The sequence below is a fragment of the Microtus oregoni genome, unplaced genomic scaffold, assembly GCF_018167655.1.
Source record: "Microtus oregoni isolate MIOR12 unplaced genomic scaffold, Mior012 000026F_ref0000081, whole genome shotgun sequence".
Lineage (NCBI taxonomy): Eukaryota > Metazoa > Chordata > Mammalia > Rodentia > Cricetidae > Microtus > Microtus oregoni.
The window spans coordinates 29,532,596-29,559,172 of record NW_024543085.1 but is presented as its reverse complement, the minus strand read 5'-3'; the positions used below and the strand labels follow the sequence as shown (position 1 = coordinate 29,559,172).

The window sequence follows — 26,577 nt, the reverse complement described above, 5'->3', positions numbered from 1 at the left end:
ATGACTGAGAACTACAGCTCTTGGGCTGGCCGCGTTGGTGGCAGCCGCGGAAGAAGAGTGGACCGAGACGGCCCTCGGGCAACGAACAGCGGGCGGTGGTGATGTTCAGTGAGGACTTACTAGGGTAGCGATCTAGAAGGGCGCTCTGCGCGCTCGCACCCTGTGCCCCCCACCGGCCATGCGCCCGGCCTTCGCGGTGGGCCTGGTGTTCGCAGGCTGCTGCAGTAATGTGATCTTCCTAGAGCTGCTGGCCCGGTGAGTGACCCTCGCGGGCCGCGCCCGGGCTCCCGGGGATGATCTGGGTTGCTCACCCCGTCCACCTCCCCACTCCTCTGCACTGGGTACCCGCGCTGCCCGCTACTCTGCAGCCCTGGATACTGCTCCATCCCTAAGCATCTAAGTGACAGGGACACCCAGGATGCTGCTGTCGTCACCTCGATGCCACACTTTGAGAATTTGATGCTTGGAGACTTTTTTCACTTGACTGATCCAAGGTCTTAAGGAGCTAGTGGCGAAGCCAGTTCTTCCGCTAAGCCACCCTCTCCCTATTTCTCATCCAACTCCTAGCACTTTTCTCCGTCCAGTTAGTGAATGACACGTGCGTGTCCGGAGCTAAGCCTTCTCACATGCAAAGCAGTCCAGTTTTGTACACGTTCCAAAGAAAGTTTCGTTTGTGTGTACCGACATGTCCTGCAAAGGATTTGCTTTCATTGGTTGTAGAGATGATTGTGAGGACTTTACCCAAACTCACATGCGAGTGATGTGGAGCAGATAACTACTGGGCTGTCATCATGGTCCCTGAGCATTTACTTTATTTCAGGCTTTAACTGAGAAGCGTGCACGTTGAAGCGTAGCTGGAGAATGACCACGGCACTTTCCCAAAGGGAACAGGCTTGGCTTTGTGTTGGTGTCTTACAAATAATGTTGGGTAATAGCGTGCAAAGTTCAGTGGGCAGAAGTTAGAGAAGAGACAGGAGGTGGAGTGGAAAACGCTTAGGACGGAATAGCTCAAGTTAGTAATTTCAGGTTTGGCTCCATTACCCTCTGGCAATACAGACTTTTCCAGTTCCTTAACTTCTCTAGGCCACCGTTTCCAGGCAGTTCACTAAGACCTCAGTAGGGTAATCACTAACTACACATTCTGGGTCCATTGACTCTCAGAACAGCCCTGTGTTCTAGGGTTACATTGTTTGGCTGAGAGTGAAACACTGTTTCTGCAAAGTTGGGTGGCCTTTTCCCTGCTTGTAAGTGGCAGAGCAAGAAAAGGCCTCAAGACGTTTGTCTGACTAAGCTCCTAGCCCAACACATTTCCCAGTTCCCCTTCATTCTTTAATCTGAGTGGTCTATAATAAGATGTCTAGTAGAAGTGTGTTTTATTTGATACTGTTGGCTTAGGTCCTTTTGAAGCAAGCGGTTTACTTCAGGTCAACTCTCTGTGGGTTAGTCATTGCTGTTAGCCAGCTTGCCATTTTGCTATGCAGAGTGTTGATGAAGATCAATTGTTTGCCTTGGGAGTGGTACGGAATATGAAAATGAAAGGGAAAGTTTCCGGCTGTTAGCCTGATACACTTCAAGGGAAGGAGACTTTGGAATTTGATATATATTAATATAGTTTTAAATAAAAAGGTGATATATTCAGGCCAGCTATAGAAACAAAGTCAGATAATTGCATTGAATATGGCATTAAATTAAGTGGAGACTGTGCGCAGTAGCTTGTGAGCTCTCGGCTAAAGTGTGTGATTTCACCCATCAAAGGTGTGAGAGCCCGTCATCCCCATGGGTTCTGCGGGGTGGAGTGAGATACTTGTGGACAGCCTGTTGTACACTGATGCTGACTTCCCCTGTCTCCCTCACAATTTTGTTTCAGGACAGGCACACCTTGTCTTTTTGGGATGATCCAGGAAAGTTATGAATAAATTTACCTTTATAAAGTCTTTTCACTCCTTATAGGAAAATTTATTTGGAATTTTATTAGGATTAATTTGTAAATGAATCCGATTCCTTATTTAACCTCTTTTTCCCCTTGTAAATCTGCGTTTTGGTGTGCAATTGTGGGTTTTCCTGCATTGGTAAAGAAGTGGGCTCTTCAACGCAATGCATAGTACATTGATAGCACGCGATAACTTCCCACTGTAGAGCAGGAAGATTGGACCTAATTAGACCAGAGGGTATTCAAAGTTCCTTCTAGATAGGATCTTGAAATCTGTGACTTTAATCTTGAGGAATTACCGTAGGAAGCTCATTAGAGAACAGAAGCTGGGCTTTTAAAAATGGGTCCTTGGAGCCCATAGGTGTCACTCTAAATCAAAGGCTGACGTGACTTGTTGAGAGAAGGGATTGTTGAGCCATTTTCCCCCAATTGGAAAACAAATTCAAGTTCTTCTTGCCGACTTTCGTAGACCTCTAATTGGGACGAGTGATAATTCAGACACCCTGTGCATTGATAGCTCTACAGTAGTAAGTGAGATCTTGGCTCCCCTCTTAAGGTGCTACTGGTCAACCTTCAAAACATAACACACATATATGTTTTATATTTGTGCTGTATAAACCTTCAAAATGACACACATGTATGTTTTATGTATGTGCTCTCTATATATACAGACACAGAACGAATGAAGCAGGCAAGATACTGTGTGTCTTAACATCAGGATAACAATCTGAAAGATTTTATTTTTCTCCTTTAATTTTTCCATCAAGAACATGACTTTGAACTAAATAAGGAAGTTTTATGTCCAGGAAAGAAAGAAACGAGGTGTGAACCATCTGCCTAATTCATTCTCTTCAAAGTTGCGTTTTTTTTTGTTGTTGTTTTTTTTTTAGATTGAAATTTGGGTTTTTGCCAAAGAAAATCCTAAGTAAGAGAAGCTGTCTTCAGTTGCTGGTTATAAGTCTTAAAAAATAAAGAGAAGGAAAAGACCCAGGGAAAACGTTTCAGGTTTTTCTTTGGAAGCTTTAAAGTGAATTATTCCAGTTCACAGAACACCCCCTGTCCCAGCTGTGCCAGCAGTGTGTCCCTAAAATGCTCTCTGCATGAGCTTAAGGAAGCATTGGTCATGGGATCATGGGGATACATAGGGAGGCTTAGGCATCCCATGGAAAGAGAGAAAGTAGAACAGAATTATCAAAGGACCTGATGGGAGGGAGAACGGGAAAAGGATTCCGTGATTCCTGGGTGGGGGGATATTTCTTTTTGATAATATATCAACCTTGTTCATTTGCCCTGAAGTCCTTCTTCATGGAGTACCATGTGACCTTCATGTCTTTAGTGATAAAATATGGATAAAGGGAAAACAGCAAAGATCATCTGAAGGATACAATTGTAAATTTTTAAATTTTTAAAATCTTTACACAAATATTGATATCCTAGAGCACATTTGCTTGACATGAGGCCTCCCCACCCTCGCTGACTTGCTTGAGGGAAGGCCAGACTCTGTGTCCCAAGAGTGTGAGTGTGAGTCCACCTTCTGAACATTTCACGGGGACTGTGTTCTTGCTGCCCATGGTTCACGCTTGGCTCCCGTGTGCTTTTTTCCCCCTTCGCTTGAGGACCGAGATCCAGGTCATTCCCACTGGGAACTCTTCCTGATTCTCTGCAGAGTGGCTTCTCAGTAAGGACCCTGTAAGCTTTGGCCTAGGCCTTTATTAGAAAATGGCAGGGAAGGCTAGAGAAGTGTTGGTCCTTCAGCATGGAGCCTGCCACTTGACGCATGCCTTCCCACTGAATTCTCCTGGCAGCAATATATAGTTTCCATCTTATACAGGAAAGGGAAAGTGTGTCCGATGTGATTGTTCAGAAGGATAACTGCTGGGCCAAGGACCTACCTCACTGGCTAAAGTGCTTGTTGCACAAGAGTGAAGGCCGGAGTTCAGATCCCCAGATCACATAAAATACCTGTAATTCCAGCCCGGAAAGGCAGTGACAGGTGAACCCCAGAGCAAGCTGGCTATCTCTGTGAGCTCTGGCCTTGATCGAAAGAGCCATTAAGGGTGATTCTGGACATCAACCCTGGCACCTCAGGCTTCCACATGTGCATGTACACAAGCACACCCCCACAGTGCACACCTACAGGCACGCACACACACACACACACAAAGAGGCGCAGGGGAAGGGCAGCTGCATTGGACTGATGACTCTCAGTGTGTAGGCTCGCCATCATCCTGGTTAAGTTATATGGCGGCCACTGTTAGGTGCTTTTCTGGACGCTGTTCGTTCACACAGCAATAAACCAGTGAGACAAGCACTCGCTGTCCCCATTTTAAAGGAAATTGGATTTAGGAGTTGATTAGCTGCCACATCACACAGTGAGTGGCAGAGGTGTTCTTGCATGTCAGTAGGAAACAGTGTAGGGGCACCGTCGTTCTCAGCGCTGGGCTGCAATGGACATGGAATACACACACTCTTGCATGCAGAAGCACAGGCACGCCTTTTCCCACAGGGATGGAATAGGGGACCTTTAAGAGCATAGATTCCCAGGGCCCCAGCCCAAGACAGTGAGATCAGTACTAGGAGAAGGTTGAACCTCTCCTCCTCATTGTTCATTCATTCATTCACTCATTCATTCACAGTTCTGGAGATTGAACTCAGCACTTCCTGCATGTGGGCAAGTATTCTGTAATGTCACTAAGCTATCTCCCTAGCCCCTCTACTTTTTTTTTTCCCTTTTAATTTTTAGCCAAAGTCTCCCTGAATACTGCCTCGCCCACCCACACTGCTAGGCTTCCATGCATGCACTGCCATGCTCAGCCTGATCCATGGGTTTCTGAAGACCAGCCAGGACAGAGGGGACCAGCACTGCTAGGAAGAGCCAGAGTTAAAGTTCTGCTCTCTTGTATGACTAATGGTTTGAATTAGATTCTTGAATGAGATTAATGTCTTACACGATGTTTATGGATTCCTACAAAGTTTAGCCTTTTCCCTTGAACCCAAGAAAGACAAATTGAACTGCATCTAGAGTCATAGGTTTCAAGAAACCTTCACAGGCTTAAGTACAACCCTGTGTCGCTTTGAGACGGTGAGCCTCTCTCTGTGGGAGTGCTGTGTTTCTTGGCCATTTCTATGCATGTGGGGTGTATTTACGGATTTGCACTGGGGATATAGCTTAGTGGTAGAGTGCTTGCCTAGTTTGCTGACTGGTTATATGTGTCAACTTGACATAAACTAGAGTCATCAGAGTGGAGGGAGCCTCAATTGAGAAATGTCTCCCTAAGATTGAGCTGTAGGCAGGCTCTGTATGGCATTTTCTTAATTAGCGATTGAGGGGGGAGGGCCCAGCCCATTGGGTGGAGCTTCTCCTGGCCTGGTGGTCCCGGGCTTTTTAAGAAAGTAGGCCATGGGGAGCAAGGCAGTAAGCAGTACTCCTCTACGGCGTCTGCATCAGCTCCTGCTTCCAGGTTCCTGCCCTGTCTGAGTTCCTGCCCCGACTTCCTTCAGTGACAAGCAGTGATGTGGAAACGTAAGCCCAATAGACCCTTTCCTCCCGAGCTGCTTTGGTCATGGTGTTTCATCACGGCAACAGTGACCCTAACTAAGACACTAGCATGGTCAACACCCCAGAGCCTAAGTGTGTATCTTGCCGTTAGTGTTTAGTATTCACAGCACCAGTAGGGAATGGAGTTGGCTTTAATAAATAGCCCTGTATTAATAGTATTAATATAAAGCTGCTTTTAAAAGTCTGTTCAGTGGGGTCAGGTGGGTGGATATAATGAAAAGATAGACTCTGAAGCCAGCTAACTAATCTTAGGGGCAGTTTTGATGCACACTTGGGATGTCTTCAATGATAGAACATAGCTGGGGAGAGGTTCGAGAAAACTGTCAACGTTTCACAAGACTAATTTTCAGAATGCCTCAGGAGGGATGTCAGAGATAGCTTTCATACTATGGCATGCCTTCCTAATAGTCACTCTGGAAGATTCCTGGCTCTTCCATAGAGCACTGAAGAGGACCTGTTGAGTTCCAGGAATATCTCTTGACTAGCTAATGTTGTGGAGAACTGCCGTGTGCTACCGTAGTATTTCTCAGTCCCCAGAACCCATTTTCGACAGTTTTTCTTAATCATACTTCCATAGATACACAATTATGTTGATTTGTGTACAGATATGTATCTCTATAAAATAGCAAGCCTCCTTCCCATCCCCAGAACTATTTATTGCTTCCTGGGGACACTGTCTAAAGTCACTCCCCTACCATCAAGTGACCATTAGAAACAGATGAACATTCCAGGAGAATTCCAGCATGATTTAGTCCTTGACTAAAGACCTTTTGAGTGTGTGTGGGGTGGTGTGTGAGTTTACCAGGAGATTTCCTGCAGCCAGCTAGGAAAGTCACCTCATGTTTCTGTCAGTGAGAGAAATTCTCACACAGGGCCTGCTACTCCAGGAAACCCAGACAGTAGAGTTGGGCATTCCCTGTGACACACAGTGTCAAAGTGTGTGACCCACGGCATGTGAGAGCCAATATGAGGAAGGACCGAGGCTGCAGAAATCTACCCTGCTATTTTGGTGCAGGCTATATAACAGGCTGTGGTGCATTTTATCTGAGTTTGTGCCTTGTGTTTTTCATTTCTGCTCTTCACTATCCAGGAAGCACCCAGGATGTGGGAACATCGTGACATTTGCACAGTTCTTATTTATTGCGGTGGAAGGCTTCCTTTTTGAAGCTGACTTGGGAAGGAAGCCACCAGCTATCCCATTAAGGTATGGCACATTGAAGACCTCGAAGGTGGAGCCTGTACAGAAAGTATGAGGCACATGTTCCTCAAGTTTAGGTTATGGGTGACAGTGGCGCCATTAGTTTTATGGATTGCATTGTTATCCTCTAGAAACCTATTTTTAGAATAAAATCCCTGCCCTAAATAGCTGTGATGGCCATAAGTGCGTGTGTGCCTGGTAGGGTCGGAAGGACGCGAGTGACCTCATTGTGACAGTCGTGTATTCATTCATCCTCTGTGTTTAGAGTTATTGATTATGCTAAGAGTGGTATCATTAAACACTGTGAAAACAACTGACTCTTGGAAATGAAGAAGCAGTGAGTATACAGCCCGGCAAATTCCCGAATGTCACCGAATTGTTGCTCACAAATGGGTAATTTTATGTTGTGTGAATTTTGCTTCAATGAAAGGAAAATGATTGACAAGCTAAGAAAAAATTGTTAATGCCAGACTTCTGTTCATCAGTCTGGGTTTGCCCTAAGTATCTTCACACAGGGCCAACTACGACGATTTTATGTTGGAGAGGCTGGAGCTAGAGGTGTCCTCCCCATGGCAAGGGTTTAAGTGGTGTCACTCAGTTTCCTTGGGAGTGACATTCCCAAGTAAATGTCCCCAAGTGCTCAAGCTCATCCTTGTCCGTGTTCCTCCACTGCCTTCCAAAGTAGCTTGCTGAGGTTATTAATATTGTACCTTAGTTTTTTTGTTAATGTAATACTAAATATTTTAATTTCCTACTATTGGGTTTAATATTCCCATAAACTTTTCTGTTCCTGCAAGCCAGCATGTGTGTGCATCATGGCAGTAATTCCACCACTTAAAAAAAAAAAAAAAAAACAAAAACCTCAAGCCAGGCGGTGGTGGTGCACACCTTTAATCCCAGAGGCAGAAAGGCAGGCGGATCTCTGTGAGTTCAAGGACAGCCTGGTCTACAGAGCTAGTTCCTGGACGGGCTCCAAAGCTACGGAGAAACCTTGTCTCAATGCCCGCCCCACAAAAATAAAACCCTCCTTTTCCTTATCTGCTTTTATGGATAGGGTGAAAACATAATGTATAAACACACACACTCACACACACACACACACACACACACACACACACACACATACACACACACACACAGAGCACCCTTGCTAGCTCACCTCTTTCTCCTCCTACCCGTGCTTCCATTTCAGACTCTATTTTTTTCTTTTTTAGACAGGGTCCTCTCACTATGTAACCCTGGCTAAGCTGAAACTTACTTTGTAGACCATGCTAGCCTCAAACTCAGAGCTCACCTACCCCTGCCTCCCAAGTACTGGAATTAAAGGTGTGTACCAACATGCCTGGCCTACCTCTGCCACCTTATTATTGCACCTTGTCCCTCATGTTGTCCCTCATTATTTTTCCTAATTGTCATATCCCCATCATGTTCCCTTGCAGTGACTATTTTATTTTCTGCATGTGAATTAATAATCAGAGTTTTGCTCAGGCCCTTCATCCCCCACAAACAATTTGTAGTACATGCTATCTGTCTTAGTAGCTACATGGAGGAATTAATTAACCTGGAAGACATTGACAAACTCTTTTCTCCAAAGGCATCTGTCAGGGACCAGCCTCAACAAAAATACCATTCTCCAGAGTAGAGGCGTGGGAATTTATAAATAGTAAAGAATACAAAGATGTGAACGAAAATAATAAAACACAGAAACATATAGGATACTATTGGGAGGGAATTTTTCAGTGAGTACTGATAATTTGCCCGTGTTTAATTTCCAACTGGTTATCGTACTTCTGACCCCAAAAGGTAGGGGTAAAACAAAAGATTGCATTAACAGACAATTGAAAGTCAAGACTACATTCTCCGCTCACACCCTAGACCAAACCCTCTGTAGACAAACCATTCCCTGGATGGGATCCCAAGTTATTTCCATAAAGGGAACTGGAACTTAGTTGGAACCTTAGACTTTTTTTTTTATAGGAACCAACTACTTCCCCGTTTCAGGAGCAAGAGGTCTGGCAATTAGCCACACCTATTGACAATAGCCTTGAGAGAGCAGATCTCTAGGATTTACAACTAGGTGGGGCCTTTGTTTGAGGTTTGAGTACAACAACCTTGAAGAACTAGAAACAAGTCCCCAACTCTCTTACCTATGGCCTCTTTGTGCCTCCACAGACAGGCATCTATCTGGTCAGGCAGGCTTCTCCTGAGGAAATTTGACAAGAAGCCTTGTAAAGTGACTCGAAGTTGTGAGGAAGCCGTCACTAGTGGTCTTCAAGCCTGTAGCACTGTTCTCTATGTTAGTTGTCAAGTTACTTAGACTCTTAATGCAGCCTTGGCTTTGTCTGTCCAGCTCTCTCTCTAACCAGAAACCATAGAGACGATGTGGGGGTCACTGTTGTTTTATTCTTCTTAGACACAAAACTGTTTAGAAATCTGTGCCCAAGGTCAAATATTTTATGAACAATACAAAACCATTGTTTACGTTTGCTCTAGATTGTCTAGGCATTTATTTAAAAATTTTTTAAAAATATTTTTGAGTGAATCATGAAATTGCTGTTATCTAATCCTTTTTGACTTGCAAAAACATGAACATGGTTTAGCTTAATATTTACGAAAGACATCTTGAATATTTTCTAGATCAAGATGAAAACATACAAATATAAAAATTTTAATCCATTTACTTATTCATAGTATTCATTTACTTACTCATTTATATGTGTCTTTTCTAAGTCATGATTATAGGATTTTTTTTTTTTAAAGACAGAATCTCATTTTGCTGGATGTGGAACTGAGGATGACCTTGAATTCCTGATTCTTCTGTCTCTAAGTGTCAGGATTATTGGTGTCTGCCAAGATGCCCACTTATGTGTCACTGGGGGATCAAACCCAGGGCCTCATCCATGCTAGTCAAGTTATTCTTACCAGTTGAGCTACATACATCCTTAGCCGGTGGTACACGTCTTAAATCCCAGCACTCAGAAGGCAGAGGCAGTACACTCTGGTCTATATAGTCAGTTCCAGGCCATTCAGGGCCACAGAGAAAGACCTTGTCTTAGGAAAAAAAAAAAAAAAGAAAAGAAAAGAAAGAGAGAAAGGAAACAAGACTCTGATTTTAAGTATAAGTCCCTACAAATCAAGGGCTATCCTTGATTTTAGAGTCTACTGGTTCAGCGTATGAAATAATTTTCACAGTGGCTAGGCTAAGCATGACAAATCTTTGAAATCTGTTTTTTTTTTCAAAATTAAGAAAAATAATACTGTATAAATATACACAGGATGCATTAAGGGAATTAACCATTTTCAGATTCTCCAGAGACCTGTTGAAAGTATCTACAAAGAACTAGTACAGTAAAAGGATTATCTGTCCACTTAAAATGTCTTACTATGGATTAAGTTTGTAAATCCTAGTTATAATTCCCTTGAAAAACATTCAAGCTTTTGTTTATACACATTCAGAAATTTGAATTTTCCCCATGCTAGTCTGACTCGGTGAAGTATGCATAGATGTCCTTACTATTTGACTTTATGTGATAGTGGTTCTCTATACTCTCTTAATGGAGAGGAAGGAAGCCAGGTGACTTTTTAACCAGATATATGTATTTCTTTCTATATCAAAATTTCTTGAAAAGTGTCTTGTGTTCTCTTTCGTTACAGGTACTATGCCATCATGGTAACCATGTTCTTCACTGTCAGCGTGATGAACAACTATGCCCTGAATCTGAACATCGCCATGCCCTTGCATATGATATTCAGATCAGTAAGTGCCAGCTTGCTTGTGTGTCCTCTGAAGAGCATGATGAGGTGGGCAGACCGAGCATGGGACAGAAATAGCCAGTCTTATAGGAAGTCAAGTCTAGGGCATAATGATAAGTTTGCTTTGAGTCTTTGGACAGGATGGGAAAGTGGTAAGTGAATGGCTTACTATTATTTATCTGAGGTCTAATATATGACTAATAAAAGTAAAATTACGATTTCTGTGGGAAATAGATTTACTTCCTATTTCCCTCATCTGGCTTATTTTGAGCTCATACTACTGAAGCTTTTCTTTACCCTCACCCCTGCCTTGCAGCTTTTTGCTTTGTAGTTCAGGCTGGCTTGGAACTCTCCGTCCTCAGCCTCAGCCTCCTGAGTGCTGGGTTTATGGGCTTGTCCCATCACACGTGGCAGGACAATGTTGACAAAGGGGATTTCTCTCAAATTGATAACCCATCTTCTTTACTTCTGTGTGATAAGCTCTCTCTTAGCTGGTGTATAAATAAGAGCAGAGTCTTCCCAGAGCGGGCACGCCATCAAGGAGTACGTAGGCGGAGTTGCGGCAGACTGCAAAAATGGGTGGTGGTGGAAATGACATTATCTTGCTGCCTGAGATTTTTGTGAGATTAAGTGTCCTATACCTACAGGGCTTGCATGAGATAACCCTAACTATTGGGGTGACCTACAAAGCACCAACACCGTAGCCCTTCCATAAACTCTTGTTGATTGATACCTTTCTAGGAAAGAGGGAGATCCCTGCATGACTTCTTTCATTATGGAGGTGGGAAAAACTCAGTAGAAGTTCTATACATACATTGTAATCTATTATACATGAAATAGGTGGAGAATTGATGGAAGTAACTCTAAAGTATCATCTAGCCCTATTAGTCATGCTTTTGTTAGGACCAGTTAATCAGAACTGATCTTTCTTCCTGCTGTATCTTGCACTGAATTTTTTTTTTTATTTCTCATGACAGATTTTTTTGGCCTCTATTCTTTGCCTTGGTGACTGTTCATCCTTCCTCCCTCCCCATGTCTGTTTTCTTACCCATCGGGAGTTCTGTTTTCTTCCCTGGTGCACTGAAACAGTCTCCCCGTCTTCTTTTACAGGGCTCCCTGATTGCCAACATGATCCTAGGAATTATCATTTTGAAGAAAAGGTAACCGCACACCTCTGTGTTTTGTATATGGATGTGATATTCCAGGTCACCTCTGTGGACTGGGCACCTTTCTTTTCCCACAGTGGGTAAAAGGCTGCTCTAGCCCCTCAGCCTTTCCCTGAGTTCTTTCTCTCAGAATCATGGGTAATGATGACTTTCCTAAGGCAGCTGAGCAGGCCAGCGGCTTTTCCTGTGGCTTCCTGTGGGGCCAGGCAGCTCTTGTTACCGCTGGATCTTCAGTGCCTTGCCAACCTATGAAAGCACGAAATTTACTGTGCAGTATGATCACCAGTAGCCACATGTGACTCTGCGTGTGGACTTACATTTTCTAAGTGAAATAAGATGACATATTTTCTCACTTTTACTAGGCACATTTTAAATGCTAAGTCGCCACATGTGGCAAGTGGCAACCATACTGGAGAATGCGGCTATGGAGCATTTCCAGGGAGTGGTCACGGAAGGTCTGTGGGTTGTCCTAGAAAGTGCTTTGTTGTTTATTTTTATTCTTGGCATTCCTGGGGCTAGATCCCAGGATCTCATACATGCTGCGAGCTTTTTTATTAACCTGCATATTCAGCACACATAAGGTACTCATCAGTATACTGTATGTAATGAACTGGGGAATAATTTTATCTGTGAAGAGAGTTGCCGGTATAGGCCCAGATAGACATGAAGAAGGAGCAGAAGGCGTGGGGTTATTCTTTGTAACTGCTGCCAGTGGTGTGGTTGTGGTAGGACGGGTGGGAAATGGCAGGAACCGCCTGGAATGCTTTTCCAAAGTACCCACCTCTCGCTTGAGTCTCAGCCCTTACTACTGAGGGGAAAGGGACATTAGGGAGAGACTGTAGGGAGTCTACAGGATTTCTCAGGGGAAGGTCATCTTCCTTATTAAAACCAAAATAGTGCCATTAATGCTGTGTTTTCGATTGTCCGGTTTCTGGTCTCAGGATTAGGGCTCCCTTGTCTTGGGAAGAATCTGCCGATTCAGGGAGGGAACCTAAAGGGGTTTTGTTTTTGAGATTGTTTTTTGAGACAGAGTCTCGTTAATTAGCCCTGGCTGGCCTGAAACTAGATATGTAGACCAGGCTGGCTTAGAACCCACAGAGAGTCAACAGCCTCTGTCTCCCAAGCGCTGGATTAAAAGCCTGTAGTGCCATACTGTTTGGCTAGAGCCTACAGTTTATAAGCAGTAAGGGCTGTATCAAAACAAGGACAGCTGTCCCATCTTGCTAGACTCCCTGTGTGTCCTTTATCTCTGGAGGCTGTGGAGCCCAGTGCTGCTCCTTGTAAGTCTCCTTGGCCCTTTCTGCCTTTGTGCAGACTTTAAATGGCCAGATGTTTTGTTGAAGATGAAGACTGTACTTGGTTGCTAGACTTAGACTTCACCTTGGAGACCTGAGTTTCTTCCTAAGCTTTGATTTGTGTGTGTGTGTGTGTGTGTGTGTGTGTGTGTTATGACAACTGTCCTTTAAATTTATGAATTATAGTTCACACTGTCAGGGGCTCTGCTCAATACCTGTTTTCCTTAAGAGTTTTGTTTGAATCTGTTACCTTGGGTCTGAGCCTTTGACCATCCATAGAACAGAAATTTCTCTAACTTTTCTATATTTATTTATTCTTCACCTCCCTCCTTTCCTCCCTTTATTCCTCCCTCCATGCTGTCCATGATCACACCGAGGGCCTAGGAAAATGTCCTGCTGCTAATCTCTGATTCGATTTTACCTTCTTATTTTTTGAACAAAGTCCTTTAGAGAATTTAAAGACCATCTATATTTTTCTTAACCATTATTTTGGCTTAATTTTTAAACTACTCAACTTGATGTTTCTGCCGCACTTTTGCTACACAAGGGCTTATTAGCATCTACTAACTATATGCATTATGGTAATTTCATACATACATACAAATGCATTTTGATTATATTCATCCCCAAGCCCTCTTGCCCTTCTCCCACTCCTGCCGAGCCTCTGTTCTTCCCAGCTAGTCCCCCTTCCCTTTGGTACCCCACTTCTCTGTAGTAGGCCTCTCCTGCATCCCTCTCTCAGTGCCTCAGCCAGTCAGATCAGCTCTGATGAGGTATTGTCATCAAAAGATACAGTGTCCTTGGGTAGAAAGGAAGTGATGATTTGTTCTGCACGTTTAATTTCTTTTCATCCTTCCTGGGGCCTTTCCCTTGATTACCAAGGCTCCGAGGGGGATCGTAATGATACCATTTTAGTTAATGGGAAATGTCACTATGATGCTGCCCTTGGCTCTACAAATTGCATATTCCTCCCTTTATCCCACTGTGCCGACATTTTACAAAATCATTTAAGTTATTCAGACTGTTTTTAAAGAAATACCTTCCCTGAAGGATGGACATTATTCCCCAAGTTTTAACTCTTGTCATTTGTACCGGATAATCTGTTGTTCCTCTTGAATGGTGTGCGTGTTAGGACATAATTCTGGGCTCCTAGGATCGGAGAAGCCACAGGTGCAAGTGAAGATTGGGCAGACTGCATTGGCTTCTGGAGAGCCGAGTTCAGTGTCATGTGACATCGGGTATATGTATGTCTTCTGGTTTTGTTTACCTTTTCAGTTGACACAGTTGACACTACAGTGAGGCTGTAGAGGTTTATGTTTGAACCACATGCTGCCCGACTGTAAGTCCCCTTCCGTGGTCCCCTCTCCTAAGGCCTTCTTATCCTTGTTTTACAGATACAGTATGTTCAAGTACACCTCCATTGCCCTGGTGTCTGCAGGGATATTTATTTGCACGTTCATGTCTGCGAAGCAGGTGGTAAGATTCGGCTTCAGATCATTAGTTTTCTCTACCTGTCATCGGGCCCCATTACCAGGTACCTGTAAAAAGAGAAAGGGATCAGAGTGCTTGTGTAATACAGGAACTCAGCTCTGCGAGAGTGGAAAGAAGTGGACAGCAGAAATGGGCCCCTCGCATCTCGGATGTTGTTCATGGTTCTGGTCCCTGTTCCTAGTATATTTTCTTATTTCCTAGACTTCCCAGTCCAGCTTGAGTGAGAAGGATGGATTCCAGGCATTTGCATGGTGGTTACTAGGCAAGTACAGTAGTTACAAAAAGCTAATTACCTCTGCACTTTTCTTTGCTGAGTTTTCTCCTGTGGGACATATTTCTTGGCAAGAACTTGAGGCTAAACAAATTATGCCAAGGAGGAGAGTGACACCTGGGACCAATATGTCTCTGAACCTTAGTGTTCAAAAAATTAAAAGAGGGCCGTGCTGTATGTGGGTCCATGTTTTCATGGTTGTCACTGGCACAGAGAAAAGTCTGCCGTTCTCCTTAGGAGCACCGTGTGGAGTCTTCTGTTTCGTGATGGCCGGTCTGCTGACGAGAAGGGCGAGTTAGAACTCTTGATTGGGCTTCCCAGGGACACAAGGGCTTATTTTCTTCTTAAGTTCACTGCTCCATATGGCCGTGTTCCCAAGTCAACTCTCAGGAGAATTTTTAAAAACACAAGTATCTCTATGTGGAATTAATTAGACAACTCCTACAGAGCCTCGTCCTCGCTTGGATTTGGAGGGAAATGTTTGCGGGAGTAACAGGAGTAGATTCACACTGTTTGGGTGGAAGAAAGTAGCAGCGAAACCTTGTGTCCCCTTATCTTGGCTTTGGACTTTAACCCTTTAGCTTGCTGAAAAGGTCTCTGCACTATGGGGAAAATACTTACCCAATGGGAAACTTCTCCAAGATATGAACCTACTACTCATAGGGAAAAATTAATGTCCAGTAATTTTATACCCTCGTAGTCTAGCAGTCAAAGAAAACCAAATACAATAGCCTTTCATTTGTGACTCACTGTATTGGCGCTGCCACTCTGTGAGGACACAGTGACAGCCATTTTCATAAAAGCCGTTGGAGAGGAAATCGATTGCCTTTCTCCAAAATTATTGTGTCTTGAGCTTTTTTAAAGGTCTTAAAGTTTTTTTTAAATGCTTGACTCAGCAGCTCCATATATGAAAATTTATCCTAAGGAAATAATTAACATTTTAGGTATTTGTGTTGATCGATTTCAGTGAAATAACTGGAAACCTAACTGCTCTCATTGCAAGACATTTAAGTGTGGTACAGCCACAAGATAGGGTCACACGTTGAAAACACATTTAATCCGGGGCATAAAGGAAAGGTTCAGAAGAACCTCATGAGGAAAGCACGGTATAACAGACATATGGACAGGTATCATCCTCTTTTTTAAATTGTTGCTGCCTTTCAATCCATGGCTGTCCTGTCAGGAATTGCAACTCCTCTGCCACAGGAGCTGCAGCCTGAGGGAATATTATTCCCTCAAGCACAGACTCTTTCAAAGCTAAAGGGAACTTAACCAAATCTCTGTCCCCCTGAAGAACTCAAGGTTCAGAGGTTGAGGCTGAAGAGCAAGCAGTCACCTCCTCTCCTTGCGTCTCTCCAGAAGCCCTCATGCTGCTCCCCAGCCCCCACCTCCATCTTAAAAAACCCTCTCCACCTGCCCCTCCCTACCACTTCTGTCAGCTAGTTGCTGACGCGGCCTCCTGGCCACAGATGAATTTTATTTACTCAAACACGTCTTTGCACCATTAAATAAATGTCCCAGAACATAAACAAAAGTAATACACCTTAAAATAACATTCTACAACAGTCTTAACCTGTCTTAGTATACAAAAATACATATAAGGGTGTGGAAGTGGGAAACTGGAGAAGATTTCATGGTGGCATTGTGGTTTTAAAATTTACGTATCCTATGTGATAGTTACAGAACTGTAAATAATACTGTCTCCTTAAGAAAATATGTCAAAAGGCATCTTATAACTGACCTTTGTTCCTTTTAGGCATTGGAGCACTGACCTTTGCCCTGCTGATGTCAGCGAGGATGGGCATATTCCAAGAGACCCTATACAAACAATTTGGGAAACACTCCAAAGAGGCATTATTTTATAATGTAAGCAACTTTTTGAACCCTGCGAAGGTGAAAGTTTCTGATTTATGCTGTGTTATGCCGAATGAAATCTTAATGTAATTGACAGATTGTGTTTTGTTAGTAACCAGCCTTTAGACCAGTAACCAAAGTGCTTTAGGCAGGGGATAATGTGCGTTTGGAGTGAGTTATTCATATGAGATGATCATGATCAACCACATAAAACATTGAAGGGCCAAGGAACCAAGGCCCACAGAGATCCTATAGGTAAAGTTGTTAAGATCAATATGGAGAGCCCAAGGCAAGAGGTCAGGAGTGTGGACATCCGTGGGGTGGCTCTGGGCTTGGGTCTCAGGGACCTGAGTTCCCCAAGGGGTTTTACTCATATGAGAGTTCAGTTCACGGCCTGTCCCTGAGCTGCTTCATGTTAAGGGGTGACCCACACTCTCCCCTGTAGCTCTCCTCTGCCCGCCCCTCCTTTATTGCTATTGAAATGTGCCCAGAGAGCTGCCCCCCAAGGTCAGGGGTGAGATGGTGAGACCGGTCCCTCTGTGTGCAGTTAATCCGAACGAGCAGTTTGACACATTAACTTAGAGCTAGAGTGTGTGGCTAGGGAGTTTTAGAATGTAAGCATTTCATTTGGCGCGGATCTGCCACTGAGAGCAAGGCCAGGCGTGGTGACGGCCAGCAAGGGTCACGTGATGCGATCTCACGTTGTGCTGCTGTAGTGAGGAGGATGGTAGTCCTCGGTTCCTTACGTGTCCTCCTCCTCTTTAGTCTCATCTCGTTGTTTGTTTCTCCTTGACCTCAGATTGTCTTCAGTCTCTTTTTGTATGAGTTTCTAAATTTTTTGAAATCTTTGTGGCCCTTGTAATTTTCAAATCCAGTATGGAGCAAGTCCTTTCAGGCGAAATGACTGTGTGCTGAGCCCCCTTTCCCTTGTGGAGGGGAGGATCCTACTTCTTCCACTTTCTCATTGGTGACCATCAGACTCCATAAGATGTCACGCCATGTGATGTCAAGGGCACACAGGCCCTGACACGTCTACCTTAGGGGGCTAACTTGCTTGTCGGACGGCTCCGAGTCATTGTGAAGCTACCCTAACTGTTCTGGAATAGCTTCATCTTTACCTTCATGAGATCCCTTTCTTCCCACAGCACGCCCTTCCACTTCCTGGTTTCATCTTCTTGGCCTCTGATATTTATGATCATGTCGTTCTGTTCAATAAGTCTGGTAAGTCTGGGGTCACGTGGCCATGTTGCTTGCCAGTTTCTGAGGCAAAGCTTCCGTTTTGCATTTGGCTCGAGTACAGCTTCCACTCATGTTTATCTGAACCCTTGCACCTTCTGGGTGTCCGATGCTGCTCTGAGTCAGTGGTTGCAGCAGCAAGGGCCTTGATGGCTCTTTCCTATGCCCTGCAAAATAAGGCGGTCCTTTCATCTTGAGAATGCAGACAAGTAGTAGCAGCCCTCAGCCGGACCTGGAGCCGGTTAGGTGGCAGCCAGCTGTCTCTGTGTCTCTTCTGCCATGAAAGGCAGAGCTGCTCGCAGATCTAAGCTGCCTCGGCACCAAGCAAGAGGGAGCAAAATGAGGACAGGCCTTGCTTCCTAGCTAGCTACAGGTTGTATAATTGAGATAAATTCATTACAAACAAAATTAAATTAAACAAAAGAATGTATGAAGGTAAGCTGCTGCTTTTTAGAGGGGCTACTAGGGAACTGGGTGCTAGACGGTCATGTATACAGTCTGATCGTCAAGAGTGTTTCATAGATAGGTAAACACTTAAGAGAAACCTTCCTCGAATCAAGACCTTATGGTGCACACCCCGCAGGTAGTAGGTGCATTACGTTGTACTGTGTTGAGCCTGCTCTGCTTATGCAATGTTGTGTCTGTCATTTGACCTAAAACTGTGTAAGAGTTGGTGGTATGTAAAGAGCCCGCAAGGCCCTGACTTAGAAAGCGCCATTTCTCGTTATTTCCACCATAGTTGTGAAGAACCCGGAGTCCCACAGAGCTCTGACTCTTACTTAGCATAGACCGGAATCAAGATGAATAAAGGGATGTATGGGCCACTGTTCCTATTGCTGTTGTTACCTGGATAGCCTTGTTCAAAAGATGAAAGGTTTAAGTGTTCAGCTGGCATGACTGTTTCCTCTCTTCGCCTCTGCAGAACTCTATCAGGTTCCAGTCATCAGTGTGGCTATGCCCATCATGTGGTTCTACCTCCTCATGAACGTTGTGACTCAGTATCCTTTTGCGGGCTCTTTTATTCATGTCTCCATGTTGTTTTCGCAGAGGAATGGTCGTTCTAACAATGGAGGGGACCTGAGTTTGGGTTTCCCTTGACTTCTGTAGTGAGCTACAGACGGGTAGATCCACTCTGGAAACTTCTTTGTAGACAGGAAAGAGGCTGTAGTGATGCAGCTCAGGTAGGTCCCACAGAGGAAACAGGACTCCATGGATGGTTTAGAGCCAGTCATGCCATGAGATGAAATGAGCTGAGATTTCTGTAAGTTCCTGGTGTCCTAAGATACTGTTTATTATTTCATGACTATTATAAGTCGCTGCAAAGTTCTGACTCAAACTTCAAATTAAGACTCATTTAAAAGTAATTATATTAATAGAAGGATCTTACTGTTCTAAAAGTTGTGATGTCTTTAAAATATTGAAACAAACTAAGGTTGCCTGCCTCCTTCTGAAATCACCACCTAGGCTTGCTATACAGAGCCGCACTTTGAAGGAGAGAATGGAGGCCCGAGGACAAGACGGAATAAAGGTGAGCAGGACCACCTTCGTGACGGTGCCGCTCTGGCCTTGCTGTGGAGGTGGCCTTTGCTATAAACTGTAATGAAAGTCCATAGTAATGGGCTGTTAGGAACGTCAGGGCTGGACTCTTTCAGGAAGTTCTACTGAGGAGGATTCTCAGAGTGGCTCTTCGTGTTCTCTCAGCATGTCAGGGTGAAGGCGGGAGTCACATCTAAAGCTCCCTTCCTGACTGTTTACAGATAACAGCCTTAACCAGTCCTCCAGATACGTGTGCATCCGGGGTGTGTTCATCCTGACAACAGAGTGCACCTCGCTCACCGTCACGCTGGTTGTGACTCTGCGCAAGTTTGTGAGCCTCATCTTTTCCATCCTGTACTTCCAGAACCCGTTCACTCGGTGGCACTGTCTGGGTACCTTGTTTGTGTTCATTGGGACCTTAATGTACACAGAGGTGTGGAAGAACCTAGGGACCACAAAAAGTCAGCTGCCAAAGGATGACAAGAAGGACTGAGGTCTGCCAGGGACAGACAGAGCAGCGTTACGTGGTAGAGGCCTCGGGCGCAGGTCTGGTCATCATTTCACTTTGGTTAATGCGAGATTACCACAGTATTGAACCCAGCCGGCCAGAGCATCTGGGAAGGATGAGACTCATCTGCTTTTCCTGGCCGCCAGGCAGCGTTTGTAGACTTCGCATAGGCATCCCTGAGACAGAATAAACAACACAGACAAGGCTACCAGGCAGACTCTTGGGTAGCCTCTGCATCTGCTTCTCTGTGTGCCAGAACATCAGAACCACGGGGTTTCCACCCTTGTTGCTACTGACGGTGTCATTGTGACAGCCATTACCCTTCTGTAGCTGTGTACGTCTTTCCCCATCACCCCTCCACACCTCAGCACTTTACAGTGTAGCCCATGTTCCAGGCACAGTCGGGCACCGAGTGATCTGGTGGGCATGTGACAAATTAGACCCCGGGGATGATGCGGCTGAACTCCCTCCAGTGCGATGGGAAAGAGGCGGAGCCCCAGTGATGCGTGAGCTGGATGCAGCTGATGCTGGAGTATCACTTTAATCACTTTATTATTTTAATCAGTGCAAGGACCACATGCTTCCTGCACCTGCTGCTTTCTGCTCTTAGAGCGGTCCCACAGCGCTCGTGGCATACTAGAAAGGAAGAGGTTGGGAGTGGATTGAGAAGAGGGAGCCCTTTCCATCCATCTCCCCTATGAAGCTCCTCAGCCGGTTACAGACATGGTGACGGAAGCATGGCCAGGCACAGCTCACTTCCATCAGCGCTCTGAGAGACAGTTGTCCCGTGAAGCCACACACACTCATTTTTCAGGTGTGTCTGTGACAAGCTTTAAGGCCCGGTATTTAGAAGGCACCTCTTCCTGTCACTCTGAGAGCCGCCGCCTGTCAAATCACTGATGAGTGGATTGATACATAGGTGTGTGTGTGATGTATGAATCAGGTCAAAGCCCACCACCAGAGTGAGGTCTTGTTTTCCCATAGATTATCAGACTGTTCCTGATGGGTGTGGGTAGGAGGCTGCATGTGAGCAGAACATGTTTACATACAGAAACACGCCTCCTTCTGCTGATTGTTCTGAAGGTCTGGTTTTCCTGTCATGGATAATCTTGAGAATGAGTAACCCTGTCAGATAGCATGTGTGTGTGTGTGTGTGTGTGTGTGTGTGCTTGTGTGTGCCCTCAGCTGGACTGTATGTGACTGAAGAGTGTGTTGTTTTAGTTCCTCTTTTCTCCACTTAGACCGAGACCCTCATTAACCTTACCTAGCTGTCAGCTCCTCGGCAAGCAGCTAAACTCGCTGTTTCTCTTGCGTATAGACAAAGGCCTTTCATCCTTTTGCTGTGTGCAGACTGTGCTCTTAAACTGAGACGTGGCTCTCCACGTCTCTTAGACTCACTGTAGTTCTTTATCCCATTGTCTGAAGATTCTTTGATGGGTCTGAACGGCAGCAGTAAAGAGAAGTGCCCCAATCCTCCGGGGCCCTGGGGAAGGCAGTTAAAACGGCCTTGCTTTTTTGTTACATTAAATACAGGTACTGATTCTCCACCTAAGTCCCCAGGTTTACAGACGGCCGTTGACAACTTCCCAGTGCTGGTAATGCTCTATTCACAAAGATGCCGAATTAGATGCGAACCCCATTCATGGACCCAGAAACTCCTTGACTGCTTTAAAATAAGTGGTGTCGCTTGGCCCAGCCTTGCTATAAATACCAAGTGTTAAATGTCCCCTTAAAAGGCTGGAATAAAGTGGTTTCTCCTTCCTGTGTAACAGGAGAATCTGCCCCTGAGGCTCCATTCTGATTACTCCTAACAGGACCGAGCCTTCAGCTTCCCTGCACTCTCCTGTCCATCCCGTGAGAATGATGCAGTTTGTAGTTACCTGAGACTGGCTGATGCAGACAGGATTGAACCGGAGCCGCCATTTCAGAATGTCTGTCCCTCTTAAGACGAATACTTTGTGAGTCTTACTAAGGAGATGTAGGGACAAATAAGAGGTCAGAGCACTCACAAACCAAATGTTCAGCTGGAAGGACAGAGCCCACCAGGGCCCAGCCTGCCTCCTCCTACATGCTAATTAGATAGAAGAAAATGGATTTAACAGACACTGCTAATACTTTGTAGAATTGCTTTTGTAAAGTTTTTTTTTGTTTTAATTTTCATTGTATATTTTCATTGCACATGGGTCCTGTAGGAGGACATTTTCATACGACTGAGCACATCCTCTCCCTCTGACCCCCCTTCCTCCCTGCTGTCTGCCCGTGAGGCCCCTTTTTTCCTCTGTACAGTATTGCTTCTGCCTTCAGATCATATATACATCCGTGATTTTCTGTCTCTACACAAAGTCTAGGAACTGCAAATGAGAGAACAGTCTGATGTCTGTCTTTCCTACCCTGGCTGGATTTGCTTACTGGGATTCATCTCCAAATCCATTCATAAAATCATTCTTTAAAAAGCTGTTCCTCTGGCCTGGTTCCTTTTTCCATGTAACAATTTTAAAGGGACAAATAAGCCATCTTACCAAGGCTAGAGTCACTGGATGTAGAGATATGTCTACTAAACATCCTTTTCTTTCAGCTTCAGAAACATCATGTAGTTTAACTCAATGTAGAGCTTAAGACATAAGCGTACTTTAGAGCAAGAGGCAGCCAGCACAGGCTAACCAGGAAATGTACTGTTTCTGTGTGCCCACATAACAGTCTGACTGGTGTGTTTGCCGAGGTGGCAGGAGGGGACGGTGGGTGCTTGAGTTCTATTTAATCCCTGCGTCTCCTTTAACCAACATTCTGTTGTAAATGCTATCTTTATCACTGTTATTAGAAACATCGCTTCAGTTTTTGAACTTTTTTCTTGCAGTACTGAGGATCAAACCCAGGGTTCCATACATATTGTGGATTCTTTTATTTTCTTTTCATCCAACTAAAACAACCAACAACACACTAACCAGACGTATAGTTCAATAGGTGGTGGGGTTTGGTGTGTGTTTCCTTTTCCCTTCTTCCCGCCTAGTTGACCAAAGCACAGCACTGCAGTTCCCTGCCAGGGTGGTCGGTGTCCCCGTAGCTCCCTCTTCTGGTCTGGGAGAAGCACATGATAGTTGCAAGGGTTCTCAACCTTTGTACCCCTCTTTTTCCTTTCTGGGACCGAGCTTTGGTTTTTGCAGTTTTTTTCCTAGTTGTACCCCGGTCCCTTACTGCACCTGCATTCCCTTTGCTAGTTCCTACTGAGCAATACCTGTCATTCTTGCTCATGCCTCTGTTCTTTGAGGCCTCTTGCTATCTTTTTAGGAGTTTTATAGGGTGTTTATATCTGTCCAGCATGTTTTATATAGTGTTCCTGTAAGCGCTGCTGGAAAAGTGCAGTGTATAGGGAACATGGCAGTGTTTAAAGGGAGTGTGAACATGGAAGCTTTGTCTGAACTGTCTGCATATTCTTTTCCAGCCCAAGAGCAGAGAATCCCTGCTACCTGTCCCTTCTTACTTGATTCCTTTTAGCCTAGAGATGGGGAAGGGGAAATGCCAAGTCAGGGATAATTCTAAATTAGCGAATTAGCTGCGGGTGGTGGAAATGATGTCGGAGAAGCAGTTTGAGTGAACCTGAGCAGGTGAGACACGTGCGCTCGGAGAAACCACGTTGTAAAGATCTGAAACTAAGGTCCTCTCTGCGGCTAGAAGTAGATAGAATTAGGGGGAGTTCTGCTCCTGCTAGATCAACAAAGCGTTTTGGTCTCAGTTGGCTTTCTGCTGAAGTTGTTGACCGAATCTTGTCTGTGGCAGTTCATGCTAACATTGAGAGAACTGCCAGCGTAGACGAGATGCGCTCATTTTCCCTATTGGTTGGCGTAGTGTTTGGAAATAAGTACGAACAATATTTAAGTACATATTCAAGTCTTGGAATATATCTGCTATGACCAGAGCTGGGGTGGGAGACCGATGCCTCTCAACTTTATAATGTATTCTCTCTTTCTAGAAGTTTCCTCCCTGTAGACATTCTAGGAATGGAAGGGGCTGGGGAGCATGCATAATTCATTTCTGAACTGCCAGCGCCTGGCACAGTGTCTGACATGTGTTACATGAGGAAATGAATGCTTGCCAAGGCCTCCTCCTCACTCTTCATAACGGTTCCTCACAACTGTTCCCAGTTCTCATTAGCTGGCTAGTAAAAGAAAGCCAAGTAAGGGGACATACCCCAGTGACTCCAGCCATGAGAAGGAATGGGGGCTGTTATTGGAGATGGGTGTAGAGTGCTATCCTGCTTTCGGCTGCCTTGATGCCGGGTGGTAGGAGGGATGAGACTGGTGTGTGCATTGCCATGGAGAATTGATGCTCAGGAAGACGCTCACCAGGAGCTCGTTACAGACTCCTAAGGGTTTTGAAGTGGCTTCCTGGTGACCGCCACACTCCCATCTCACAGCCACTGAAGTCTGTTGCTGACTGCTGCCTGGAGAGCTGTGTGTATTTGTCTACACTGAGTATCACAGGCATTTGCCCGGAGCTTTGCCTGCAGAATCACCAGCAAGAGGCAAGCAGCAAAAGAGCCAGAGACAGAAAAGGCCTGGTCTGCACTTGAACGCATGTTGCCTTTGACAGATTGAGTTAATTTACATCTTTAATGGTGGAAAGTAGACTCCTCAAGCAAAGTGGGAGGTGGCCTTATTTCCCAGCCACACAGAAAGCCTCTGGGCTTCCTCACGTTGGCGAGCGTTTCTGTGCTGTTTGCCTTCTTTCCAGAGAATGGCCTCAGCCTCCCCAAAAAGGGTGATTTGAAAAGTAACAAATTATGGAAGCGAGGATCTTACTCATTCAGCATCTGAGCACTTCATTGAGTATTTCATTTCAAGAACAAAGACCCGAAAAGGAGGGAACCCGTAGCAGCCGTGTGTGTAGAACAGCCAGAAGACATCAGTGAGCATTCAGACTCGGAGCTGTGTAAATATCAGACATCACTGCCAGCCTTATGAGATATTCGAGCAGTTAAGGAGGAAAGGAAGGTTCTTTGAATAAAACGCTCTGCCGCACTGAATGTGTCTGTTTACCTTTGTTTCTTATAAAGAGCCATTTTTCACCTCTGAAAAAAACTCATCAGACATCTGGTTTTTATCTTGGATTTGCAATCATTGTTTCTTAATAAAAGTGATAAATCCCTGCAGGTGCATCCAATCACCATTGCCTTCAGGGGCTTGTGTGTGGTTCAAGAGCGCTCCCTTCTTTCCTTGCGTGTGGTGGGACGTTCCACTGTGGGCCATTGTCAGCAGCTAATGTCATACAGCTGGACCAGGAAGAGGCCCCTTCCTAGGCTACTGCCTGATTCTGCTTCCCAAGTTTAAAGTAGACTGGCCAACCTTTGGGATCCTAGAAGACTGTGGTAGCATCTGCGGCCAATCTCTCCAAAATGTTGATTTTTATAATTCTGTGTGACCAGCCCCCTTTGTCTATAAACTACATGACTTTTACATAAATCTTTTACACAGAAGTCACACATGCGCCAGGCGGCTTGCCATTAGGTCTGTTGGTAGTCGGGCTGTGCAGTAACATGCATGTGCAAACAAAAATGCAGGATGCTGCTAGAAACAGAGCGTTAAGGATCCCTCCTCTTCACAGCTGTCATGGGTCTCTATCAGGCAGAAGTGTGTGTGTGGGGGGGGGTGTAAGTAGTCCCCAGCCTACAGTTTTGAACTGGAATGACCCCGGAGTCCCCGCATGCTAACGTCACACAGGCACAAAACATGTTGGACTCTATAGAATGTTCTGATCTGCAGGCCTGAGAAGAGGCAGCTCTCGAGATGGTAGGTTATGGTTTGGTTCAGCCCTTGAGTAACCCGTGTGTTTTCATGAGCAGAGTGCTCTTCCACGTGGTGCCCTGAGGTTCTGATACCAGCAGCAAAACAGTTGTACAGCCCGCACAGATCTCTACCCCAGATGCCACTCGCTGGGAAGAGTCACCAGCGCTTGGGAAGATGTCACAGAGACCAGCTTCCTAGGTCCCCCTTCTTACACGATCATTCAAGCACCTATCAAAAAGAGTGCATATCACTGAGTTTTCTGCTCGTGTCACAAAGTGTCTTTCCCAGGGAAAAAAAAACAACACGTGACTATTCAGGATTTGTCAACAACCAAAGCTTTCAGCGATGTTCTTTATCTGCAAATTAATGTAGTCATCTCATTCATTAAATTGAAGCTATTTTAGGTGTGATTGTTTCCTAATCAGCACTAGCATATGGCTCTGTTACCATACACGACTGTGAAGCACACACGCGCTCAGAAGTCAAGTGAGCTCATAATGATAATCGCTGGAATTTATCACAGTGAAAGAAGTGGATTGCACAAACACATCCGTGTGGGGTTCCCAGAATCTCTAACATTGGATTCTGATAGTTATGTAATGCAACCCCCTTGGGAAACCAGCAGTGTAAGGGAAATTAGTTTTGTTTGACACACCAGGAGCCTGAGGTAACACCTAACTTACCTCAACTGTCCCTGTGTTAGAGCTGGGTTTTGAGCTGTTAGACTCCAGAAGCTGGGCTTTCGGTACTCTGCCACCTCTAAAGTCCCAGGAATGAGAGATTCCTGTCTGCCTCTACTCGCTGGTATAAATCTCCATGTGCTAAATGCCGACAATGCACCTCAACTCTTCCCAGAGGATCGGCTTTGCTGCTCCCAGAGCTCATGCCCTGTTCTCTAGTACAAACAAGAAAAGGAAGACCTACATTGGAGCACTAGACTGAGCTCCCAAGGTCCAAATGAGAAGCAGAAGGACAGAGAACATGAGCAAGGAAGTCAGGA

General features: G+C 45.0%; 1 protein-coding gene across 1 annotated transcript; it reads left to right on the top strand.

Moving 5' to 3' along the window:
* Slc35b4 (solute carrier family 35 member B4) lies at positions 1 to 26,577 on the top strand. Its single transcript, XM_041675497.1, has 10 exons — positions 1 to 255; positions 6,580 to 6,693; positions 10,342 to 10,444; positions 11,551 to 11,600; positions 14,296 to 14,377; positions 14,594 to 14,654; positions 16,420 to 16,529; positions 17,663 to 17,738; positions 18,676 to 18,751; positions 19,536 to 26,577. Exons 1-10 carry the CDS (start codon positions 179 to 181, stop codon positions 19,780 to 19,782), a joined length of 996 nt encoding a protein of 331 aa, XP_041531431.1. The 5' UTR covers positions 1 to 178; the 3' UTR covers positions 19,783 to 26,577.